The sequence below is a fragment of the Glycine max genome, chromosome 6, assembly GCF_000004515.6.
Source record: "Glycine max cultivar Williams 82 chromosome 6, Glycine_max_v4.0, whole genome shotgun sequence".
NCBI lineage: Eukaryota > Viridiplantae > Streptophyta > Magnoliopsida > Fabales > Fabaceae > Glycine > Glycine max.
The window spans coordinates 9,076,928-9,100,196 of record NC_038242.2 but is presented as its reverse complement, the minus strand read 5'-3'; the positions used below and the strand labels follow the sequence as shown (position 1 = coordinate 9,100,196).

Below are 23,269 nucleotides of genomic sequence, written 5' to 3'. Positions count from 1 at the left end.
ATAGAATTTTATTAATGTGTTAAAAAATTACAGTATTTAATTTTCGGCTCCGTTAGATCCTATATTTGCCCCTTCTTCCAAATATGGATCCGTTGACTCACTTTAACTATACCTAAAACAGTTGAATAAATGGATGATAATTTGCTTGAAAAAGATGATAACTTGTAATAAGTAAATCATGAGGATATTGAATGGTGAAACAGGTTCAAACGTAGATGAACTTCCCAAAAATATAAAATTAAAAAATGTACAGTAGTTTAGCTTCCGTCATGGGACTCCCCACAAGTATGCGGTTTACTAAGGTATCTATAGTATTGGCATACGAGGGCAGCAAGAAAACTATAAATTCCTTACCCAGATGCCAGAAAAAGCAATGCGGGCCATACCAGCTTGTCCGCAAATCCGTAAAAGCGAACTGCTAAATTACCGAAACATCCCCATCGTGCGGTGCTCCCAATCCGACACAAGTCATGCCGCCCAAAGGACAAAACCATAATAATTCCACCATTCTAAATAAGCAACGTTACTAAATCAAATAAGAAATGATATTTTGACATTGCTTGAGTATTCTTAAAAAGAATTGTTTCATTTCAGGAAATTAAAAGTAGGAATGATTTGGATTCTGGAGAGGGACAAAGATGTCCAGCGAAGCAAGTAAGGTTGAAATCTCTATGATCGAAAACAGTGTCCTTGTGGCTCTCCTGGTGTCTCCTACTCTATTCTCCCCTTTCGTTGGCTTTTGAAGGTGAAACTTTTCCCCTCTTCCGTGAGAACAGAACAACCTCAGAAAACCCTAAACCCCTCCAACCCATTCCCACATTGTACTACCCTGTTAGTTAGTCAAGTAGCTTCACTCACTCTTTCTATTTCCAGAATGCCAAATCCAAATCCAAAGCACCTTTTCCACGCCACTCTCTTCCTCTCGATACTTCTCCAGGCGCTGTCTAAATCCACGATTGAGCCATGCTCGAACTCCGACTCATGCAACGCGCTTCTGGGATACACCCTCTACACGGACCTCAAAGTCTCCGAAGTGGCGTCGCTCTTCCAAATCGACCCCATCGCGCTTCTCACCGCGAACGCCATCGACATCTCTTACCCCGACGTGGAGCACCACATTCTTCCCTCGAAGCTCTTCCTCAAAGTCCCCATCTCCTGCTCCTGCGTCGACGGCATTCGCAAATCCGTCGCTACTCACTACAAGACCCGCCCCTCCGACACCCTCTCCTCCATCGCCGACGCCGTCTACGCCGGCCTCGTCTCCTCCGACCAGCTCCGCGAGGCTAACTCCATTTCCGACCCTTCAGTTCTTGATGTGGGCCAAAACCTCGTCGTTCCTCTCCCTTGCACCTGCTTCAACGGCTCCGATAACTCTCTCCCCGCGATTTACCTCTCTTATGTTGTTCGCCCCGTTGATACCCTCGCTGCCGTTGCTGCTAGGTACTTCACCACTCTCACTGATTTGATGAATGTTAATGCCATGGGAAGCACTGCTATTAACGACGGTGATATCCTCGCTGTTCCAATACCCGGTAATTAAATTAAATAATGTTACTTTTTTTTTTGTTCCTTACAATTTATAATTTCCTGTTTAATTGCTTACTCTCTCTTTTTTTTTTTTTGTTTTTTTTTTCTCTCGTGTTGCAGCTTGTGCTTCGAATTTTCCGAAATCCGCCTCTGATTTTGGCATGCTTGTCCCTAATGGAAGCTACGCCATTACCGCGGGGCACTGTGTGCAGTGTAGCTGTGGACCCAAAAACCTTGAGTACCGACTAAGCAACTCTTTCCTTTCTGTTTCTTATTTTATTTATTTATTATTCTTTCTTCACTTGTGCATAATCCTAGATTCTCTTTTTTGGGTGTGAAGTGAAAAATGGGCACTGTAGAGTTTGAGAAGGTGCTGCCTGTTAATAATGTTTGATGGTTTATCGTTTTTTTTTTTTTTTTTTTTTGCAGTTTGTACTGTATGCCGGCTTCTTTGGCTGTTTCTTGCTCCAGCATGCAATGTAGAGGCAGCAACCTTATGCTTGGGAATGTTACCGTTCAGCAGACTAGTGGTGGTTGCAATGTTACTGCTTGCAATTATGATGGCATTGTTAATGGCAGCATTGTAACAACGTATGTTTATTTATCCTCTGCATACCTGCATTTTCCCATTTAAATATTTTAATAATGTCTATTTTGCTTAACTGGTGTTTGAATTTAAGCTTGTTTAACATTTCTTGACTCCCTGCAGGTTGTCCCCTTCTCTTCAGCCTCAATGTCCAGGTTAGTGTTACACACGCACACACACCCTAAATGCACTGTACAATTCATTTTCTAATCGTTGTATTCCATTATAAAGATTTTAAGTATATTGTACATATATTTCTTTGTTTTGCTTTTCATTTTGGATGATTTATTTACCGAGATTTGTTCAAGATCCTATGTTGTCTAGTGATATGGCCAAAACAGCGTATTTAAGTGAGGGGTTGAGCAAGGGAGGGGTGTTGGAGATGACAACTTTGAATTCTGAAATTTCATTATGTTAAGAGATACAGACAATGAATCATGGTCAACCTTCATGCTATTTCTATGTGCTATGCATATTGTCAGCAACTCTATGCCAATTCTGAGTTTAAAATATAGAGTTGATTTGCAGAACTAGAATTTAGTTAGGTTTGATGTCGTGTAGCAATGTAGACAATCTGTATTTTGTTCTAGATCCTGGGTGGTCAGTGCTCAGGGATGTTATAGTTGCAATTCCTAATTTAACATACTCCCATCACCCCTAGCTCCCAAAAGAAAATTTGGTGACACTAAGTATTTCATAATTCACGAATCACCTTCTAAATATATTTTAAATGATGTTGCAGGGCTGCAGGAATTCCCTCCTCTTGTTGCCCCACCTACAACCGTTGCAAGGGACACGGTGTTTGCACCAGCACCAGCACCACTGTTCGATGGAGATGGTCCAGCATCACCCAAATCATCGCTGGTGCCTTCAACGGGGCTTCCAGGAGGATTCTCTCCTGCAAATGGCCCTATTAGCGGCATATCTTCTGGTGCTTCGGCTGCATGCTCCTTGGTGAAACCATTTCCCGCTTTGACGTATGCACTAGTGTTATTGCTTGTCAAGTTGATGATACCCGTGGCATTGTAATCTTCTCAATTTTGTGGTGGGTTTAGTTGGCCTGCTACTTGTGTTTGTGACAGGTGCTCTGTCTATTGTAGCTGCTAACATTCATTTTGTACCCTTGAACTGATTTGTGAATCTGGAAAACTATGGGATTTCAGGTTTCATCTCACGCTTAGCCATTTATTTTTTGGTGCTTTGCTGAATTATCGTGTTTTTCTACAGTCAGTAATTTTAGGTATAATCTGGGTCAATCTGTATAGAAGCTCTAAATCGGTTTTATTATTATTTTTACTATTTTTTTCTTTTTGTAATGCTAAGTTAATTGACATTCTTGTTTTTTCTGCCAAATCTAATACCTTTCTTTAGATATTTGATAACAATTTTCTCTACCATGGTCCAATTTAGGAGTGCAACCTAATGCAAATGAGAACAGAATCACATGACTTTTGTCCTCTTGTTTCTTAATTTTCTTTAAAAAAAAGACCGCAAATCTGATAACCACGAGTCTCTTTTTAACTTCAAATTAGGGGCAGGAATTGAATGCATATACATTTTTTGGGTCTGAAAGAACAGATGATTATTCATACAAATGTTGATAGGAGCTCAAATTATTAAACTCACCATTCAGAGTAAGTAAACTCAAATCATTATAATCAGTTGCTTTTATGTATTTAAGCAGTATATAGAACAAATTAGCTACTAAAGTGACCAGTCTTTTGAAGAAAACTATGCAAAATAATTAGACTAGAAGCTAAGGATAGTCATCTTTTCTATGCATTCGTGCAACAAGCATATTTGCAACTGTTGGATTAAAATCAAACAGTTCAGATTTCAAATGTGTATTTTAAATCTAATTTACTGAAATAAAATGAGTTATTTAATTCCTCTACGGAATTCAACACTTGTTATATAGTCAAACTCGATGCTGGTCTGAGAGTATAAACAGCTTGTAAACAACTAATTTTGCCGAATTTACCACTATTTATATGAAGTTAAAAAAAATGAGAGAAAAGAATGAATAAAAGAAATTAATAAAACAAAAAAAAAGAAAATAAAAGAGAGAAAAATGGAAAATTAAAAAAAGAAAAAGAAAATTACACTCTAAGCCCTAAGCTATTAACTCATGTTGAAACTAATTCAAGCCATTCCATAGACTCAACACACTCTAACCTAAATTCTTATGTGTCTTTGGTTTATAGTTGGGAGAACCCCAAATGATTCGTTGTATTAAAAGTTATGAATTTTTATTTCTTAAAAAATATGCATGAAAATGTGTGTTCATTAAAACAAATGCATCCCAGGTGTTAGTCACGTCCTCATTTGTCAACGTGCTATGTTACCCGCAAGGCATTCTTCCCCTTTAACCGGACACACCTGTTAGCCACTACGAGTGCTTCTAACAAGCATTTCCATCTTCAATTTGGGCACTGAACTGTTAACAGAAGGCAAACTTCAATTGGTAATCCGTCTTGGTTTTCTCTGTAATTATTATTGTATAAAAAACATGTCTTGTATTAGGTATTCTTTTGATGGTGCCTGAATCATCCTTCTGGTTTTAGCCTTGAGTTGTCGTCAATGGCTTTTATAATACCGTTTGTTTGCTGCTATGCGGTTTATTCTTCTCTCGCTAACTAGTTGTTCGACAAAATGCCTGAACTAATAAAAGTTGGTAATTAAAAAATTTAAGATTAAGAAATTGTTCCTTATAGTATTTTTTATTTTTTCAGGAAAAGAACTTGGGCCTAAAATCCCGGGAAGTGTTAATTGCATCGTTGAGCTGCCAAGAAATGAGTTGGAAGTGAAAGCAGAAGACACAGCACACACACCATGCCTTCTGCTTCTTCCAAACTCTACGCAGGTCCTTTGCACTCTCTCATCACTCAATCTCTTATTCACTCTACACCAATTCCATTGACCCCTCTTTGTTTGTCTGCTTTGTTGCAGATGACGTGAGCCTCCTCGTTGTAACGCTAGACACCAACCCTTTCTTCTGGAGCACTTTCCCCTTCCCCTTCGCCGAGTTCCTCTCCCAAGTAACACACGCACAAACCCTAATTCAACACTTCACCTCTCTGATTCCAATCTCAAACTTCTCTTTATCTCCTTTTTCCCAGGTACTCGCTTTTCTCAACTCGATCTTGCTCCTTGGCCAGCTCAACCAGGTGATCGTCATCGCCACCGGATGCAACTCTTGCGGCTACATTTACGATTCCACTTCCGATAAGAACCATGGCTCCACCACCGGTACAATGCCCGCGCTTTATTCCAATTTACTTCACAATCTCGATGAGTTTCTCGCTAGGGACCGCCAATTAGATGCCGACGCGGCTCACGCACCGGGAACCGTTCCTTCTTCGCTGTTATCAGGCTCCTTGTCCATGGCGCTTTGTTGTATCCTTATCACTATTTCAGTTTCTAAGTTGTTTGGATTTTTGCCAATGTAATTGAAAACACCTTATTTTAACCATTTGGCCTTTTAATTTTTTTTTTAATTGACAAATGTTAGTTATTAATTATTATTTTTTTGTTAGCGGAAGAATCAATTAGTTATTAATTATTATTTTTTTGATAGCGGAAGAATCAATCTCATGTGTTTTTTCTCCCTCTCTTCTCCTTTTACTACCAAGTCAACCTTATAAGAGTACATTAGGCCTTTTATTTGTTTGACCTGATAGGGTTATCAGATATACAGAGAGCTTTTCGTTCGGGACCAATGCCTCCTCAGCCTCGGGTGTGTATTTGCGTGATTAACCGCCATGCTGTTATTACATGGGGTTTTATGTTATACTTGAATATGATATAAGTTGCAACTTGCTACTGAAGCTTAGTCAACTATGGTTGACTTTTGCCTTTTTTACTGCATTAATGAGCATCATTGTGGGTGGTCATTGGAGTTTGAAAATGATATGCGTGTCCTGTGTGTCAACTAAATGTTGATATTGCGGGGTTTTGGCTCTGACACACTCTTCTTTCTGGTCTTGGTTGTTTGAATTCATTGATGCTAATTAATTTTGTTTAGTATTATTTTCGCTTGTTTGTAGAATGATTGAACATAAAGATTGTGTCCTCGATAAACTTTCCTATGGGTCAATATTGAATTGGATGCTCCAAGTTATGAATTATTTTTAATATCTAGTTTATTTGGAACTGGTTTAAACTGGAGATGGTTTTTGCAAACTTCCTGCTGGAAATTCGTTTACGTGATTGGTCTCATCTTTGTTTTTAATGATATATTGGCTATTGCTGTTATAGGAATCTTGTATTTTCAGTTGATCACCATTTTGTTTTTTTTTTTGGATTTCTTTCCTACTTGTGGATTTTAAATAATTGTTATTTTACTAACTGATTTATTATGAACAGATTTTATGTTTGCAAGGGGTTGCTGATGGACCAGAACAGTATGTTCCTCGTTACATTTACTTTTTATATATTTAAATATTGCATTGACCCTTGAATTCAAATCACACCTTCTATCCTTTTCAGGTATGTGGCAATCATGAATGCAATTTTCTCTGCACAGCACTCTACAGTATTTACTGAATCTTTCACTTTGCTTTTCTTTTTGGTTAAATTAGTTCTTTAGTCCTCTAATTCATTTTTTAGATTCAATTTGGTCTTCTAATTTTTATCGGATTCAATTTGATATTCTAATTTTTTAAATCGATTCAATTTGATCCTTCATTCTAAATCGTAAGAAATCACATTTTGTGGTGGTTCAAAACTGTCATTAAGTGGTTTTAAACCGTCTCAAAATGCACATTTTCCAAAAAAATGAATTGGTTTTAAAAATTGGAGAACCAAATTGAACTAAAAAAAACTAGAGGACCAAATTGAATCAGTTTTAAAAATTAAAGGACCAAATTGAACAAAAAAAAAAATTAAAAGACCAAATCGAACCTAAATAATAAATTAGAGGACCAAAAAAACTTGTTTAACCTTTCTTTTTTCTTTCAGCTTTGGCCTTTTCCTTGCCAGCACACTGTTATGTAGTTAGGCAATTCTCAGCAATATAGCTAAGACATAAAGATTGTTTGTATTTTGATGTGTAACTAATACCTATGCGTAACTAATATTTTATATTGTAGGTTCCTATAGATTCTTGTTATATTGGTTCAAACAATTCTGCATTCCTCCAGCAGGTAGTTAAATACATAAATACACACTATTGAACGAGTTGGTATTGCAGTTGTAGAATATGTATTGTTGACTCTAGTAATTTCTTTTTGTGTTTTGAATGACAGGCTTCATACATAACTGGTGGAATATATTACAAGCCTCCCCAATTGGACGGGCTTTATCAATATCTTTCAGTAAGCTTGTGTTTTAATTAACCGCTTTGAGAGGAAGTTGTTTCACTGGCATGCACGAGAAATGAGTGACATGCTCTTGTAGTGTTGTATTGTATGCCTTCCTTCCTGAGAGGAAGTTGTTTCACTGACAGAATTAGTTTAGAAGTTGATGACACAACTAGTTGCTATTCAACAAATAAGTCCATAAATCTGTTTGGTAATACTAGAAATTGGACAAAAATCTATTTAGTAGCATCTGCCATGTCAGCATTCTCTCCCTGCCCCTTGTTTTTCCTAAAAACTGTGGACTTGGGCTGCTGATTTGTTAACTGTCCATTTGGGCCCATATTCTCTTTTAGGGTCTTAACAGGTCAAGTTTGGTTTCTTTGTTTATTGACTATGTAGTTCCTAAAACAGAACAAAACAATTGAGTGAATTGACTTATTATTTTCTTCTAAAGAAACTACAACTCAACCAAATAATGTAGCGAAAGTGAAAAACTAATGTAATGACTCGTTGTACAACGGTCTCAAACTCAAAATTTTAATGATTGACCTCTAACAGAGGAATAAAAATAAAATATTTTTCTTGCTATTCAGGTTCAGGTTATTTGTCTTTTCAATTTTACTTTTTGTTTTATGTCTAACTGTAATCTAACCTTGTGTATGCAGACAGTGTTTGCAACTGATTTGCATTCTCGTGCATTTTTACGGCTTCCTAAATCTGTGGGTGTGGATTTTCGTGCCTCGTAAGTTTTTCCTTTCCTAGTTAACCGTTTCCCATTTTAGATTTCTTATTTTCATTTCTTTTCTCTCTGTTTCCCCCCTCCTGTAAATCTACAAACATTTGGGCTACAACCTAGCTATCATTATACTTGTTTTTTTTTTAACTCCAATTGGTCCTTTTTCTTCCCTTTTAGTTTATGTTGGTTTGAAGATACATGCCTATTTATGGATCTGTTCTTATATTGCTTCTGTACAGTGGAGACGGCAAATTGTTTTCTTTTTTATAAGATTAAATGAGATTGTCCAGCCAAAGTCTTTTTAGGTAACCCATGGTTGACTGATATCAAATATATTTATCCCATGCTTTTGAGCTGTCATTGACACTTGACAGTCCATGGTTAGTAAACCATGATGTATACAATCAGTAATGCAATTTTTAAAGCCTAAATTCACTAAATATAGACAGGTGATTAAGGGACACTTTCATATACTTCCTCGATATAAATTAGTACGATGTCAAATGAATCCGACAGAGTATTGAAGTTTTTTTTGTGATGGATGATACGTGAAATGTAATTTTAATGGATTTATACAAGTTGTGTGATACTCCTTTTGTGCTGGCAATTCTTCTGTTTACTATAGAAATTTTGAGACCTGCACCTCGATAAACTGTATGAATTATGCAGGTGTTTCTGCCATAAGCAAACAATTGACATGGGCTATGTGTGTTCTGTATGCTTATCCATATTCTGTGAGCACCATGATAAGTGTTCAACCTGTGGGTAAGTGTTTATTTCTCTAACTTATTGTGGCCATTTGTCATTCTATTTCCATAAGCTTCTCCATATGCTATGCTTCTAACGAGTATAAATATTCATTATTTAGTTAGGAGATAATAAGAATTTGTTCAATTTTTACAGAAAAATTTCCCTTTTCAATTGTATGCTTTTATAATTTACTAGATTATTATCAGGCCGCTATTGCCTTTTTACAGTTTGGTACAATTATTAGAGTTTCTCTCTGTTGCTGAATTTTATAGCCATATCTTTGGCGGAAATAATTATTAGTCAGACTTTACTTATCTCTCAGTTGAACTCCAGATTAGTCAGGGTCCTTTTCCCCTGATGAACCGGAGGGTTAAGACCGAAAAATTTAGGGGTTAGCATGTCAAGAAAAGCTATGAGATGAAGAAGGCAATCCCAGCTGACTAAGATGAAGTTTTCAGCCCTGTATTTGGATAATCTCTTGATAATAACTGCAAATGCGCAATATTTCCATAAGCAAACAATTGACATGGGCTATGTATATTCTGTATGATTATATTCCAGCATGTGTTTCTACAAGGAAAATTACATTTTAGTCTAAAGGCTATATTGGCTACTAAAATTTTCTACCAGAAAAAATACATTTTAGTCTATTGGCTACTAGCCTATGAATTCAATGATAGCTTTTTTTTAATGTATAATATTTAGCCACATACTATTTTACCACAAGATCTCTACTTTTGGATGAATATCTTGGCAATACTTGCTTTTCTTCATTAGTTTGAATTTTTGTTAGTACTAGATTGTGTATGTAGTATGCTCGTTACTGGGTATTGACCTTTGAGAATCCCTGGCTTGAGAGTTTTAAAGGAAAAATGAATTCTTTGTGAATTTATTATCCCGAATAATGTATTTTAAGTGTGTATATAGAAAAGATTAGTTAAAAGCAGACCTGCAATATATGATGAATCTATTGCCTTCGTGTCTTTGTTAATTTGAAAATTAGAAAATTCTGTCAATCATGAGTTGAAGTATCAGAATGAATGTTAACTAAATAGAGAAGCACAAATGGAAATGCACGTTAGAGTGAAACACGAGTGATCAGACCAACATATTTTGGCTTTTCAGGATTCAGGATGTATTATTGAGACCCAGGTTGTTGAATGGGAACTTGGTCAGTCGTTACTGCATTATTATCATTTAGCTCTATTGTAATTTGTCTTTGCACTTTCTGCAGGTCTGTATTTGGCCAGGCTCAACTAGATGCCTCAGCAGCCGACCGGCAAAGAAAGGCTTGATGCATTATGTTGCATCTGAGTGCATAACATATTTTGTCACATTTATCAAGAGAGCTGATCGATTAAAGTTCTTTTCATACCTGTAGCATAATGAAATTTTGAAATCAAATTTCTTTTGCATCTGTCTTAGTGGGAAACTAAGTTTGTCATGGAAATTATTGTAGGCCTATAAAAAGTCAGCATCGATCTGAAGGTTTCATTAGTTGCTTAGCAGGATCTCTCCATATTGAGGCTGCAGAAAAGGCATTTTATCTGAAAGTTTAATTCCCTTTGAAATCCTTGATTTCCAGTATGTTCACATGGCTTTTTGTTCTACCGGAGAAGGCCTACAAGGTTATATTAAAAGGTGTAAAAGACAACGTAATAAATAACGTGGATTGAACACTTGAAATTTGGAGGAAAAACTTTGACACATTTTTTTAAAAATAATATAAAATAAAAAGTAGACATTTTGAAGAAAAAAACTCAAACTTTTAACCTAAGTTATGTTTGACAGAACTAGTTAAAAAATAAAAAACTAATTTATTAAATTATAAATGTTTAATAAAATAAATTGTTGAAGTAGTTTAAAACTGTAAAATGATAAAAAATAATAAATCATGATTTATTTAAAAAAAGTAACAAGAAAATTGAATAAATATATTGAGGATAAAGTGTAAGAAATATAAAAAACTTTAACCTAACGTTTTAAAAAATGATATTTTAAGCAATGATTAAAAAAAATACTAGGATTATGTTCAACAAAACATTTCACCTAGTTTCTAATTATTTATTTTTATTAGTTGAAAAATTTATTCCACTGTTGGACAAATAAATTTATTTTAGTAATTTTTAATTTTTTTAAATGTTACTTGAAGTATTATTTTTTAAAATGTTAATTTCTAGTTGTTTTTATATTTTCTTTCACTTTTATTCTCAATATATTTATTCATTTTTCTTGTTACCTTTTTAAAATAAATCTTGATTTTATTATTTTTATGTCATTTATACTTTTTACCTACTTTAATAATTAATTTTACTTAACACTTTTAATTTAATAAGTTAATTTTTTAACTAGTTTTATTCAACATTATCTAGAAAAATTATTTACCAAATCGCCAAATAAGATTTTTAGCTAATAAAAAATTTAAAAATGAATTAAATATCTTGTAAAAAATAGTCATAATTGTTTTTCAAAGCAATTAACTTGAAAGTTACAAAAATTATTTTTTGCATTATCAATGTTTGTATAGTAAAAAATTATTTCGGTTGTGAATGTGAAATAATTTTGTATCAAACAGAAATAGTAGTTTTATATCACAGATATTAGTAGAAAATAGAAAAAAGAATGGGAAACAAAATTTCATAATAATAGTCATAGGAGAACAGAAGCATATGTATCCGCTGGGTCACACTCACGCACAGGTATTTTCGAACAAACGGAGAGCACTGAGGAAGTGTGTGTGTGTGTGTGTGTGTCTGAGGAAGTGTGCCCTAGTTTGAATTTGAATGCTAACACACTGCAATTTCACTACTAGCATTAGCAAAACGAGAATTGGAAGTTGAGAATTCGCAGCGAGAAAGAAAAAGAGAAAGAGACATGGCAGAAGACAGCGAAGGGACGGCAAAGAAGGAGGAGATTTTAGAGTCTCAGATTGAAACCGCTATGCGCTCTCGCGTTTCTCTCTTCAAGGAACAATCTGAGTGAGTAACTATTCTCTTTTCAAAATTTTCTTCGTTGCCGCTATTCTTAAATCATTAAGTACCGTTATTTCTGTTTCGTTTTTCAATGCAGCTCCTTGACGTTCGAGGGTGTTCGTCGATTGCTCGAGAAAGACCTGGGATTGGAGGAGTATGCTTTGGATGTGCATAAGAGATTTATCAAGCAATGCTTGCTCAAGGTACTTTTTTTCGCTCTTTAATTCGAATCCCTAATTTCAACTTAGTTAGTATGCGTAAGTGGAAGCTACTAGGGCATCACACCAAAATTAGTTTTTTTCTGCTTTTTCGTTGTTTACTAGTGAATGCATTCGGTAACCAACCCTAAGTCATGAACGAGTGACCTCTTTAGCAAAACAATTATTCGCGCTCCAAATTCGCAGAATTTTCTTTTAAATCTTATGGTTCGAAGTCATGTGTACTGTTTGTTTAACATTTGGTAGCTGAATAAATTGATTTCGATAAGCACAACTGTCATTGCTTGGATTTTATGAGGGGCAGTTGTTCTCTTTATTTAACCAGGACCTCAATGTATTACTATGTTTAACCAGATTTATGTATGATTGGTATTAGTTTAGTACAATTGACAAGTGTATGGTGGATCCGGATTGTTAAATATCTGTTATAGCGCTGTCAGAATGCTATAACATAGCATTTTTCAACCCCTCTGCCATAGGCAGTCTGTGAAGGGAAGTCCGCTATAGCGGTACCTTAGGCTGCACAGGCGTGTTTATTTGGCAGAAATTTGGCCTTCTACCATATTCCGCCATTGGAAACCTTGATAGCGTATTTGTGTTGCACTTTGTTTAATTTTATGATTTCTGATGTCATGTAGAATGCTTGGATTTTTTCTTATGTCTTTATATCAATGCGCGTTTTCTTACCTTGTTGCTGGTAGTGCTTAGAAGGGGTTGGAGATGATGATGGGGCAAAGATATCAGGGAAAGAAGGGGAAAAAGGTACAAGTACACAAGAGTCAGAAGAACCAAAAGAAGAATGTGAAGCAAAAGATGCGAAGGATCTTTGCCCTGAAGATGAGGAGAAAATGGAAGACTCTCCAGTCTTAGGTCTTCTTAAAGAACAAAAAAGGGCTAAACTTGAAACCAAGGATGATAAAGGCAATGGAACCAAAGTAGTTCCAATTGAGGCCCTAATTAAGAAAGCTGTTAGAAAAAGATCTTCGTACATCAAGGCTAATGCAGAGTATGCTGCTGATTTTTTCAATTATTTATAATTCTGACCTCTCTTTATGACAAATGACAATGCACTACATGTCCTTATCTTTGGTACATTTATTCACATTAACTGATTCTTTGGCTATAGTTCTTATGGTATGACACAGGGTAGTTTTCCACTTGTTAATTTCAGGAAAATCACTATGGCTGGTCTTCGTCGACTCTTGGAGGAAGATCTTAAACTTGATAAATTTACTCTGGATCCCTATAAGAAGTTTGTAAGTCAACAGCTTGATGAGGTGAGTGGAAAATCTATTAAGTGTCGTTGATGCCCATGAGAAGCACAAACACACACTATCTGATGCTTAGCATGCCTCTTTTAAATGTGAAGGTATTAGCATCGTCTGAAGTTCCCAAACCTTCAAATAATGCTAAGAAAATTGTTAAGAAAAAACCTGATACCAAAGTAACTAAAAAGGTCAGCAGTGAAGAGAACTCTGATACTTCAGATAAGGAGACTGATGAGGAAGAGAGTGAGGAAGATGAAGTTAAACCTAGGAAAAAAATTGTTCCAAAAGGCAAGGTGAAGACTTCTGTCCAACCCAAAAAGCGTAAAGGAGAGGAGACTGATCTATCCAGTAAGAAAAGGGTCAAACCTGCTAAAGCAACCTCAGAAGACAATAGTGATGCAGAAGATGATGGGAAGAACTCTGAAGATGATCAGTCCTCTTCATCACCTGAGAAACCTTCCAAGGTCATACTAATTTATTGATCTTATGCTGATTGCAAACAGAAATGCCTGGTATAATTTGAAGAGTTAAGGCCATAGCTATAATTATTGAACAATCACAATCTTTTGGTTGAATAACAATTCCTTTTTCAACTTTTTTTTGTCAATTTCTACAAGTTAGATGTATGAGGTATATTTCATTCTTTTTTCTCCTGAACTACAGAAGAAAGAAGTTTCAACTCCTGTGTATGGTAAACATGTGGAGCACTTAAAGTCTGTTATTAAAGCATGTGGAATGAGGTAATTTTCTTCCTTGGATTCCTTTTTATGAACCTAGATCTTTGTTCAGGATGATAGTTTGATATTATAATATTTCTATCAGTGTTCCTCCTGTAATTTACAAAAAAGTCAAGCAAGTGCCTGAAAACAAACGAGAAGAGCAGCTAATTAAGGAGTTGGAGGAAATACTGTCTAGAGAAGGGCTGTCTTCAAATCCATCTGAAAAGGGTGAGCTCATGTTTATTAGTACTCCCTCATCCCTGGATATTAGCTTCAATATTTCATCCTGATTGAATAAAATATGTATCCATTTGTCTAGGCTTGGAGCTGTTGTTATCAGCTATCCCAATTATCTTTCATACAACCCAAACGATTGAAACCTTTGCTAGTTTTACCTTGGTATTCTTTGTTTAGTTCTGATTAATTTTGAGATGTGAGAAACTAAACTTAATTACTTGTGTTGTGAGTACAATATAAGCATTATTAAATTGTCCCATAATTTGTTCGTACTTTAAAATGAATTAATCTATGTGACGTTCTTAGGGCCTAGACTTCATTCAGTATGTATATTTTGGAGTGAAACTTAACATCACAAATTGAAAATAAAAATTGGACATTTTTATTGATATATCTTGTTTTCCTTGTACAAGTATCATTCTACACTATTGGAATTAGATAACATTGTTTTAAGTAGTTTAGTCTCAGATAATGGTACCTGTATGGAGGGGGCACACTTGTATGTAAAACTAAAATGAGTATTTGTCCTGTAAAAAATTTAAGTTTGGCAGGTTACTCTAATATCTGAAACTAGATGGAAGGTAATGTAATTTTAGTTGACCTCTGAGGAGGGTTGGGCTAGTGTAAGCTTCCCTGTTTATTGGGTAATTTTAAATGTCATGTCTACATTGAGCTGCAGATGTGGCAGCCTCTGATATGGTTTCATTCTATTTATTTTTCTCATTTACTCAGAAATCAAGGAAGTAAAAAGGAAGAAGGCGAGAGCCAAAGAACTTGAGGGTATTGATCTAAGCAATATTGTGTCAAGTTCACGTAGAAGATCAACAAGTAGTTATACATCTCCTCCACCTCCAAAGCCGAAGGTTCCAGTTGAAACTAGTGGCAATGGGGCTGAATGTAGTGATAATGATGATGAAGACAATGATAATGAAGAGGATGAGGAAGAGGATAGTGGTGACGATGATGGAAGTCAGAGTGAAGAATTTAATGATGGTAAATCTATTTAAAATATGTTAAGGCTTTTCTTTGTTTTCAGTTTATTGTTTATATTACATATCATAGGGAATAATGTGTTTTCTTTAGTGCTTTTTGCAGTGGTTAAGTAGTTTGTTGTTAATAATAATTACTAACTGCTTTGATAGGGTCGAAACATCATTGATAGTTGTTATCAATTATCAAATGATTTCAACATTTTATAGCATTGGGCTTAACCCTTCTAACTTATGTTACGTTTTGGTAGCTATCTGATATCCCGACAGTAATACTTAAAATATCTGGATATTAGTTATTACTGAATTCTGATAAGGTCCTTGTATTCTAGGACTTGATTAGTAAGTAACCCGAGGTTCTGAATATGCTAAGCACACCACAGACAATGGCAGCTAATCACAGCACAGTAAAGAATCTTTGATTTGAAGAATCACTCTTGGGAAATAAAGAATCTTTTCAAGTTTTTCCCTTAATTTTCCTGTAGAGATGGGTGATGAAATATTTTGGGTGCATTTTGCATTTCATTTTTCTATATCTTTTCGTTTCCTGTTACCCAATTTCCTTCTGTGGTTATCTTTTAAGTTTTAATTGTTTCTTAATATAATAGAGAGGAAAAGGTGAGCTGCACTTAGTACACAGCTTATTGTGAAGCAATTTTACGGAACACTTGTCAAACTGTCTGGTGAATTATCTTCTCTATTATGATAACACGTGTTACATTTTTTGGGAAGTGGTTGTCCTTACATTCTCTCTTTCTATGCAGATGAAGAGGACAGTGATTGAACTCGGGCAGATTCCACAATAATTATTAAGGCGAATTTTTTCACAATTAATTAGGAGGTGATGATGTATAATGTAATGTCTTGTAACGTATTTGCTCTCTTGCTTTATTTTCTGTTGTTCCAAATATATAATGTGGTAATGGCCAATACTTTTTGCTAGTTGCAGAAGTATTAATTTAGTTTCTTCCTTGGTCCGTTGATAGTAACTTTTGCTTTGACAGAATTGGTTTAAATTTAGTATATTTTATATCCCCTACGAATCACCTTTGCCCTTAGATCAATAGATTGCCTCATCTCAACAGTGAGTGGCAGCATGGTCGTCTGTTTAAAATTTATGTCCAAATTTAAGTTTTGTTTAACTTGCTTTTAAGTCTACACTAAGCTAAACCTGAGATAAAATTGAATTGTTTAAAGCATTAGATAGTTTGAAAGAGTTTATATAATTTTGTCCACCTCTTATACTCTTTTGTTAAAATCCACATTTCTTCTTTAATAAATGTCTTTTTAAATTTTGAATTAAAACCTCAAATTTCAAACCAGACCGCGGAATCCGATTATATAGTTGGACTTCATTGGATTGTATTTTTGGGTCGGGGGAGTATTTGCCGGGGTCGAGCCTTGTTGGTCCCCTTACGTGTCATGATTCTATACTATGTGAGTTGCCAAAAATGGACAAGATTTGTTTTTGAATGAGCTTGGGTTGGATTCGACTTTGGGTTGTCATTTTAAAAAAAATCAACATAAGGCTGACCAATGTACATGACATATTGCCATGTGTTTGCTGGGCTTCAAAACCAACATTGTTTACCAGGACTGGAAAGAATTATTAAATTTCATTTGAAAATGTCCATCATTAGAAGATTTCAGGTTTTTGACATGTATTTGATTAATTTTTGTTGTTATATGAGTTGACACAGTTAATTTCATTGTAAGAAATATGAGTTCAACGAAGAAAGACAAGTTATCTTTCATTTTTTTTTTGTATTTTTAAACAAATTGATATGGAACTAATAGAGTGTGATGATACTTGAGAGAAATTTTAAATATTATCAACTGCATAAAAACATCATATATCATAAAAACCTATTCATATAATAACGTACGTATAATCCTTGGAATAGAGGAAAAATAGCAAGGAGATGAGTATACAAGGCAAACCAGATCAGATGATCTTATCAAATGATTTTCATTCATATATGCACTAGCAAGTCATTTAACATACTATTAGGTTTAGATAGGAAGAATCAGATATATCCTACAAACACGGAATTTCAATTTCTATTATCAATGATTTGGTGGATAATCTGTATGTATTTTTTAAGTGTTTTTTAAATCATAGTGAGTTTTTGAAATTCAACTCATGTTTTTTTTTTGAGAAAAAAAAGTAAGTCATTTAACATTTTATTATTGAATTATATTATTAAAAGTTTTAATTACTTTTAGAACGTTTTATGGGCCTTGAATCATATGAGTATGGCTTGGTATAATATGTTTTGTGGTGGTAAATTGATTGTTTAATTTGCTCAAAATGATATATATTGATATGTACATTGGTGTTGTCATGTATCTACGCACATGCATGAATTATAATGCATTTGAATATGGTGATGTTCTTTAGTTTTTATGGAAAGGTTCAAGCTTTGAACTTGCAATAGGACTTAAGAACACAAGAAAATTGAAACCTTGGGATTGTGATGTGATGGGATTGTGAATATGGTGATGAAACCTTGGTAATGAGAAAAAAATACTCTGATTTAAGATATTAAAATAAGTTAGAACACTTAATCCAATTGATTGGCAAGACTAGTGAAGGATTTGGCCAAAGATTGCATAAAAAATTAATTTTTAGCAAAACAATGGGCATTTTTTTTATAATCTTTAGTATACTGAGATTAATTAGATAAAAGTGATTAAAGTCATTTTTAATAAATTATTAACATTGGAAAAGAATAAAAAAAGTGAATCTAGACTAGTTTTAAAGACTAGAATAGAAAATCTAAAAGGGGAACAACCCAAGTTTTTTGATTAAAAATTTAAAATAATAATATAATTTTTTGAAGCCCTAATTTGAAGATGAAATTAACTCACTCGCTAATCAACACATTATATGAAGAATTAATTAAGAGGTTATTAATGGCCAAACTTAAGTGGGAAACCACGTGTGTGGTAGTGCTTTTATGATTTTGAGGCTGTAGAGCCGAGACACATTGAGAGATTCAGTTTATCTCAACAAGAGAAGAGAAGTAGGAAATAGATATAAGCATGGTTTTGAAATCTGAATCGAATCGAATCGACCAGTTCACACATTCAGTCCAATGATTCCTAAAAATTAATGTGTCCTTAAATGACCTCAAAATTGTTGAATTAGTAAAAAATTGATGAAATCCGATGGGTTAATCGGTTCATTTAAAATTGTTTTTTTTTTAATTTCAAAACGACATCATTTTAGTTTTAAAAAAATATTCTAATTTATGAAACTTTTAAATGAAGTTTACTATTTATTATTATTAATTTATGTACATTATGTTATTTTTTGTTAAATATTATTATGATATTATATTAAAATATTAATTTTTTTTATTAAAATAGGTTTAATTCTGGTTGAACCATTAACCTTTAAACCAATATTTTTACCGTTTTGATGACCGGTCCGATTCCAATAACATTGGATATAAGGATGATAAAGTATGTACATTTGGTGTTGTCATGTATCTACATGCATGTGTTATATATGTGTTGTTGGATAAAAGCATACATCCTGCATGTGTCCTGAGATCGATGTGAAGGAAGGTTAGCCAAGATCGTTGATATTGACTTTAAGGATTTGCGAATGTATTATTCCATAGGAGACTAAGCCTGTGCATTCTTGTGTTGTAGTAGCAACTACGTACCCCAAATGATTTGGCATATGGGGCATGTGTTTTTGACCAAAGAATTATGTTGATATATTTACCATTTGGGAGACATAACCAACTGATTGCTTGAATAAACATTTGTTAACTCTTTGGAGTGGTGTCTGTCTCATGCACGAGTATAAAGTTGACTTGCAGTTACATAGTATGAATGTATGATCAATGATTAATATATATACAATTCTCTATAGGATGATCTAGTATGGATATGTTGAGTTGTTGAGTATATTTTGATTGGTTATATTCATGCATGACTATGTTTGTTTGTGTCGTCGATCTGCACATACTCTTGTAGTACTTGCGTTCCGATTATGATTTTTGTGTTTATATTTTTGCTGCTTCGTTTGTGGTTGTTATATATGGTAAGTTAGAGATTTCATCTTCGGTCTACTTCATATGGATTCCATCAAGGATTTTAGAAGCTCCAAAGGTGTGTGGCGCTTCAACTATGAAGGCCATTACATGAGGTACAATATAGATATTCAATTTTAATTGTGTTGAGAGAAGAAATACACACAATTAAACAAAAAATATGCAGATTAAAAATGATAAGAAACGAAAAGTGCAATTAATTTGGTCAACATGTAAGTTGTTCTCATATATGACTGGCTTTAGCACATAGCGTGAATATTAAATGCAAGTGTTTGTTTTCTTTCAAATCGATCTAACTACTTTTTAAAAGTAATTGTTTCTTTTAAATGACACTTTAAAAGTATGATAAGCTTTTGAAAATTTAAATTATTTACGTTTTTCCTTCTTTCTTTCTTTTTCAGAGGTGCAGGTGTAAGTATTAATATAAATGGAAGATCGAACTTTTGCTTAGTTTAATGTGGTAATGTATTATTTTAGTAATTTCATGTCTAGCTTTGGACCAATAGGGTTAAATGCAAACATGTATTATAACAAATAATTTGTAAAGGCTTACTTAAAAAGATTAGATGTCGATATTCATTTGAATGTGGCTTTGCCACTGAATAAAAGCACATATTATTTTGGTGCACTAAATTAAAGCTTATGCATTATGTAAAAAAAAGTAGGAAAATGAAAAAAGAAATCATATAAGAGCTTTTTGATGCAATTACAAACTTAATTAATTAACCTGTAAATGTGTGATGTGGTTTTAACTTTTGAGAAATGTTTTTCTAACCACCATATAAAATAAGTGCCTCAAAACAAAAACTCTATGACAAAATAACGTAACACAAACACACGCTCAATAATGTTATGTTTCGTTTCGGGCATAACTATCGGATAGCTCATGCAAAAAGTCGTGTTAGTGACTAGGTATTTTGATCTTGAATTTTTTTTGGACTTTGTTGACGTTATAAAATTATAAAGCCATTTTTATCTCTAAAAAAGTATACTTGTCTTTATTTCGGTCAAAAAGGTGAGATTTCTTTAGCAAGAAAGTAGGTAGCGTCCAATTTCTTTCTGTCTGGGGCATGCACACTTTAATTTTGTACAATAATGATGCATTGATCTTATGGTCATGGTAGCTAGTGTCTCCTCCAAACTCCAAAGAACAAAAAAATACGATGGATATACATCATACATATACATCCATCTTAATCTATCACGCGTTAGTGTCCAATTAAGTAACATGTAGCCAATTCTACTTTAGTACTAAAGCATCGCACATCATTGATCGATATGAACATTATGCATTAGTACTGATCTATCACTTTGAGTTGGAAATCAAGAAAACTGACAGAACTTCAAAAGTTCAAGAAGGGACTAAATTATTTTCATTATTTAACAATTCTTGAAAATATAATTATGTATCTTTAATTAAAATGATTACTTAACTAATAGCCAACGTGGTCATAGTTTTAAATATCGTGATATAATATGTAAGAACTTCAAATTTTATTTTAATTACTAAATCATGTTGTCCCATTCTTACTAAATATTGACTCACAAAAATTAATAATAAATAAAAATCCCACATAACAAATCACTCATATGTTTCTAATCGAAGATGTTGATGAATTTCGAAGTTAAAGTGTGGAAGCAACTATTGTGATAGAGAAGTTAGCAGATTTGATAATAAGCTAGCATGTAGGGTAGGACCTACCAGCCACTAAGACTATAGTTGGAGATGATAGGTTGCCACTTGTCCATAAGAGGAATGCCCAAACAGGAAACTTAGCGATGGCGTGTGTGAACTAGCCTAACTTGGACGGCAAATACAAGTGTATCTCAATCTCATTTACAATGCTATAGCTAAGACCTAAGGACATTCGAGAAGAAAAGTAGTAGCACCAATGAAATTGATAGAACTGAGATTACCAAAGCCATCCACCCATTTGGGGTACAAATATTCAACTTATTAGAATCTAAATAATTGTAGTAGCAAAATCTATCCTACCTCTTATACTCAAGATTCTGATGATTTACTTTTTTTTCTTCTGCCTCGTGTTGTTTAGCAGTTAGATATGATATTGTATACGCAACAAATATAATGGAATTGCCACTACACCAAAAGTGTAAATCAATTGAAACAAGATTATTTTAATTTAACTAGTTTTCTTAAATTTGATTCTTGATTATCCTAAATTTATAGTTACATTAAATATTAGAAGAATTTTTTTTAATAATTTTATTTAACTCTAATAAGATTTGTCTTACCGTAAAATGTATCTATGGACCGTAATTCACATAAAAAAATATATAATAAAATTGTCTGGCACAATGTTTGTGATTGACGATCCGCCATTATTTTTTCTTTCTTGTGAATGCTAATTTAATTTGAGGTAGATGAAAGAAGTCTTTGGTGACATGTAAGCACAGAGCAGAGGGACAGTAAGTAGTAAACGTGATATTGCGACAAGCATATCCTATCCCCTAACTTGTATGTGTATGAAGTATGTCTGAATTTGCCGACTTCAATTCAATGGAACAAAACAAATTGGGGGATGACAGGGAAAACAACAAAGCGACCACTTGATTACCATGAGATAGAGAGGAACACATGCAGCTCCTTAACAGTAGCAATTGTAGGTCGTGGGAGTTACAGGGAAAGTGGAAATGATGTACGACTAAAATAATACTAATGTGATGACCTACAACCCATGGACATTGGAAAAGCAATCCAACACCCCAACATGAAGTGGAAAGTAAGATTCAACTTGTTAGAAGCTTTATTCTAAAGCATAGTTGAAGAGAAGAATTAATTATTATTTGGAAGATATATTAGTAGAGTAGTTATAATGGTTTGTAACGAGAACTTTATTATAGGAGAGAACGAATATTGTCTATAAGAGTTATTAAGAGAATTTCTTGACTTCACTTCACTTGTGAGAGGTGCGAGGGAAACGCAACTCTGCCGTTTAAATGCTTCTTCTAAGATTTTCAATATTCTATTTATTACACTTTAGATTCACTCATATGTGGTGAAACCGGTAACTACAAAATCTAAATAATTTTCTAATATGTTTACATTCATTATATATATGTATAATTAATGAAAAAATTTCATATTTTACCGTAGTTATATAAATAACTGAAGATTTAAATTTATTTAAATTTTTTCGTGTAAAAAAATATATTTCAATTTTGTAAAGACATAAAAATATATAGAAAATTTTACAAGAATAATTTTTGAATATTTTTATATTTATAAGTATGAAAAATATATATATTTTTTTTTTATATATATTATTTATTTTTATTTAATTTATTTAGCAGTATTTGCCTTGCTGCCTGTGGGCTGTGGCGCGTGTAGAGGCGTCGCGTGTTGCTCAGTTAGGAGGGGGATCTTTGTGACAGAAGTAAGTTGGAAGGAATCTGAATTTGATTCTCTTCGTTGTACATGTACTGCTGTTTGTATCCATTATGGAATTGCTGACACAAAAACCACATTGTCAAATCCTAGAATATTTTGTACCAAAAAATTCCTCGAACATTTGGCACATACATATACAGAATGACCTCATGCATGGCATATGTAAGATAATTATTCAATTACAATTAATAATTAATGTGTGATCTTATTCTCCAATTACTAAAAGTTGGAAATAGCTTTATACTAATAACCAGATTGAACCTGCCAGTTTGATTGGTGAACAAGCTTGTTAGACTAGTTATTATGCATAAAAGTTACAAAGAATTAGCTCGAATTGTTTGAATTTAACAACTGATCAAGAATTTACATTTTGGGATTAAATAACAAGTTTTTCACGTTTAATTAATTTGAAAGTGATTTTTAGAAGCTAATGATTATAGTTTATGTATCTTAAATTTGATTCTTCAACTCATTGTGCTTCTAAACAT

The 23,269-nt window shown here is 33.7% G+C and overlaps 3 protein-coding genes across 6 annotated transcripts; all 3 read left to right on the top strand.

Annotated features, from left to right (window-relative positions):
* The first annotated feature begins 538 nt into the window (after positions 1-538).
* Positions 539-3,282, top strand: LOC100777292 (lysM domain-containing GPI-anchored protein 1). The gene is made up of 5 exons (XM_003526579.5): positions 539-1,532; positions 1,648-1,765; positions 1,957-2,118; positions 2,237-2,268; positions 2,856-3,282. The coding sequence occupies exons 1-5, from the start codon at positions 875-877 to the stop codon at positions 3,140-3,142; spliced, it is 1,257 nt and encodes a 418-aa protein (XP_003526627.2). The 5' UTR covers positions 539-874; the 3' UTR covers positions 3,143-3,282.
* A 1,039-nt stretch (positions 3,283-4,321) lies between these two features.
* Positions 4,322-10,422, top strand: LOC100776751 (general transcription factor IIH subunit 3-like). Of its 2 annotated transcripts, none has more exons than XM_014776145.2 (12): positions 4,322-4,577; positions 4,846-4,976; positions 5,063-5,151; positions 5,233-5,509; positions 5,803-5,849; positions 6,479-6,516; positions 6,602-6,647; positions 7,204-7,257; positions 7,360-7,428; positions 8,079-8,155; positions 8,819-8,914; positions 9,233-10,018. In XM_014776145.2, the coding sequence occupies exons 2-12, from the start codon at positions 4,946-4,948 to the stop codon at positions 9,255-9,257; spliced, it is 849 nt and encodes a 282-aa protein (XP_014631631.1). In that variant the 5' UTR covers positions 4,322-4,577; positions 4,846-4,945; the 3' UTR covers positions 9,258-10,018.
* Positions 10,423-11,477: 1,055 nt separating this feature from the next.
* LOC100784437 (nucleolin) lies at positions 11,478-16,244 on the top strand. 3 transcript variants are annotated; one of them, XR_001388618.2, is made up of 10 exons: positions 11,478-11,877; positions 11,969-12,074; positions 12,791-13,095; positions 13,261-13,366; positions 13,459-13,821; positions 14,021-14,097; positions 14,180-14,304; positions 15,046-15,306; positions 15,911-15,985; positions 16,067-16,244. XR_001388618.2 is itself a non-coding variant. In XM_003527886.4 (9 exons), exons 1-9 carry the CDS (start codon positions 11,774-11,776, stop codon positions 16,084-16,086), a joined length of 1,467 nt encoding a protein of 488 aa, XP_003527934.1. In that variant the 5' UTR covers positions 11,486-11,773; the 3' UTR covers positions 16,087-16,244. The 3 variants fall into 3 exon arrangements, 2 of the variants coding, with proteins under 2 accessions (XP_003527934.1, XP_025984661.1); XM_003527886.4 differs by lacking the exon at positions 15,911-15,985 and having other exon boundaries at positions 11,486-11,877; XM_026128876.2 differs by lacking the exons at positions 11,478-11,877; positions 15,911-15,985 and having other exon boundaries at positions 12,801-13,095.
* The last annotated feature ends 7,025 nt before the right edge of the window (positions 16,245-23,269 follow it).

What these genes read in the sequence shown, in the direction of transcription:
- LOC100777292 (XM_003526579.5), top strand. Translation starts at nt 875, where the DNA reads ATGCCAAATCCAAATCCAAAGCACCTTTTCCACGCCACTCTCTTCCTC. An exon ending in AATGGCAGCATTGTAACAAC is followed by an intron (nt 2,119 to 2,236) that starts GTATGTTTATTT and finishes GACTCCCTGCAG; the next exon opens with GTTGTCCCCTTCTCTTCAGC. An exon ending in TCTTCAGCCTCAATGTCCAG is followed by an intron (nt 2,269 to 2,855) that starts GTTAGTGTTACA and finishes ATGATGTTGCAG; the next exon opens with GGCTGCAGGAATTCCCTCCT.
- LOC100776751 (XM_014776145.2), top strand. Translation starts at nt 4,946, where the DNA reads ATGCCTTCTGCTTCTTCCAAACTCTACGCAG. An exon ending in GGCTTTATCAATATCTTTCA is followed by an intron (nt 7,429 to 8,078) that starts GTAAGCTTGTGT and finishes TTGTGTATGCAG; the next exon opens with ACAGTGTTTGCAACTGATTT. An exon ending in GGTGTGGATTTTCGTGCCTC is followed by an intron (nt 8,156 to 8,818) that starts GTAAGTTTTTCC and finishes TGAATTATGCAG; the next exon opens with GTGTTTCTGCCATAAGCAAA.
- LOC100784437 (XM_003527886.4), top strand. Translation starts at nt 11,774, where the DNA reads ATGGCAGAAGACAGCGAAGGGACGGCAAAGAAGGAGGAGATTTTAGAG. An exon ending in TACATCAAGGCTAATGCAGA is followed by an intron (nt 13,096 to 13,260) that starts GTATGCTGCTGA and finishes TGTTAATTTCAG; the next exon opens with GAAAATCACTATGGCTGGTC. An exon ending in CACCTGAGAAACCTTCCAAG is followed by an intron (nt 13,822 to 14,020) that starts GTCATACTAATT and finishes CCTGAACTACAG; the next exon opens with AAGAAAGAAGTTTCAACTCC.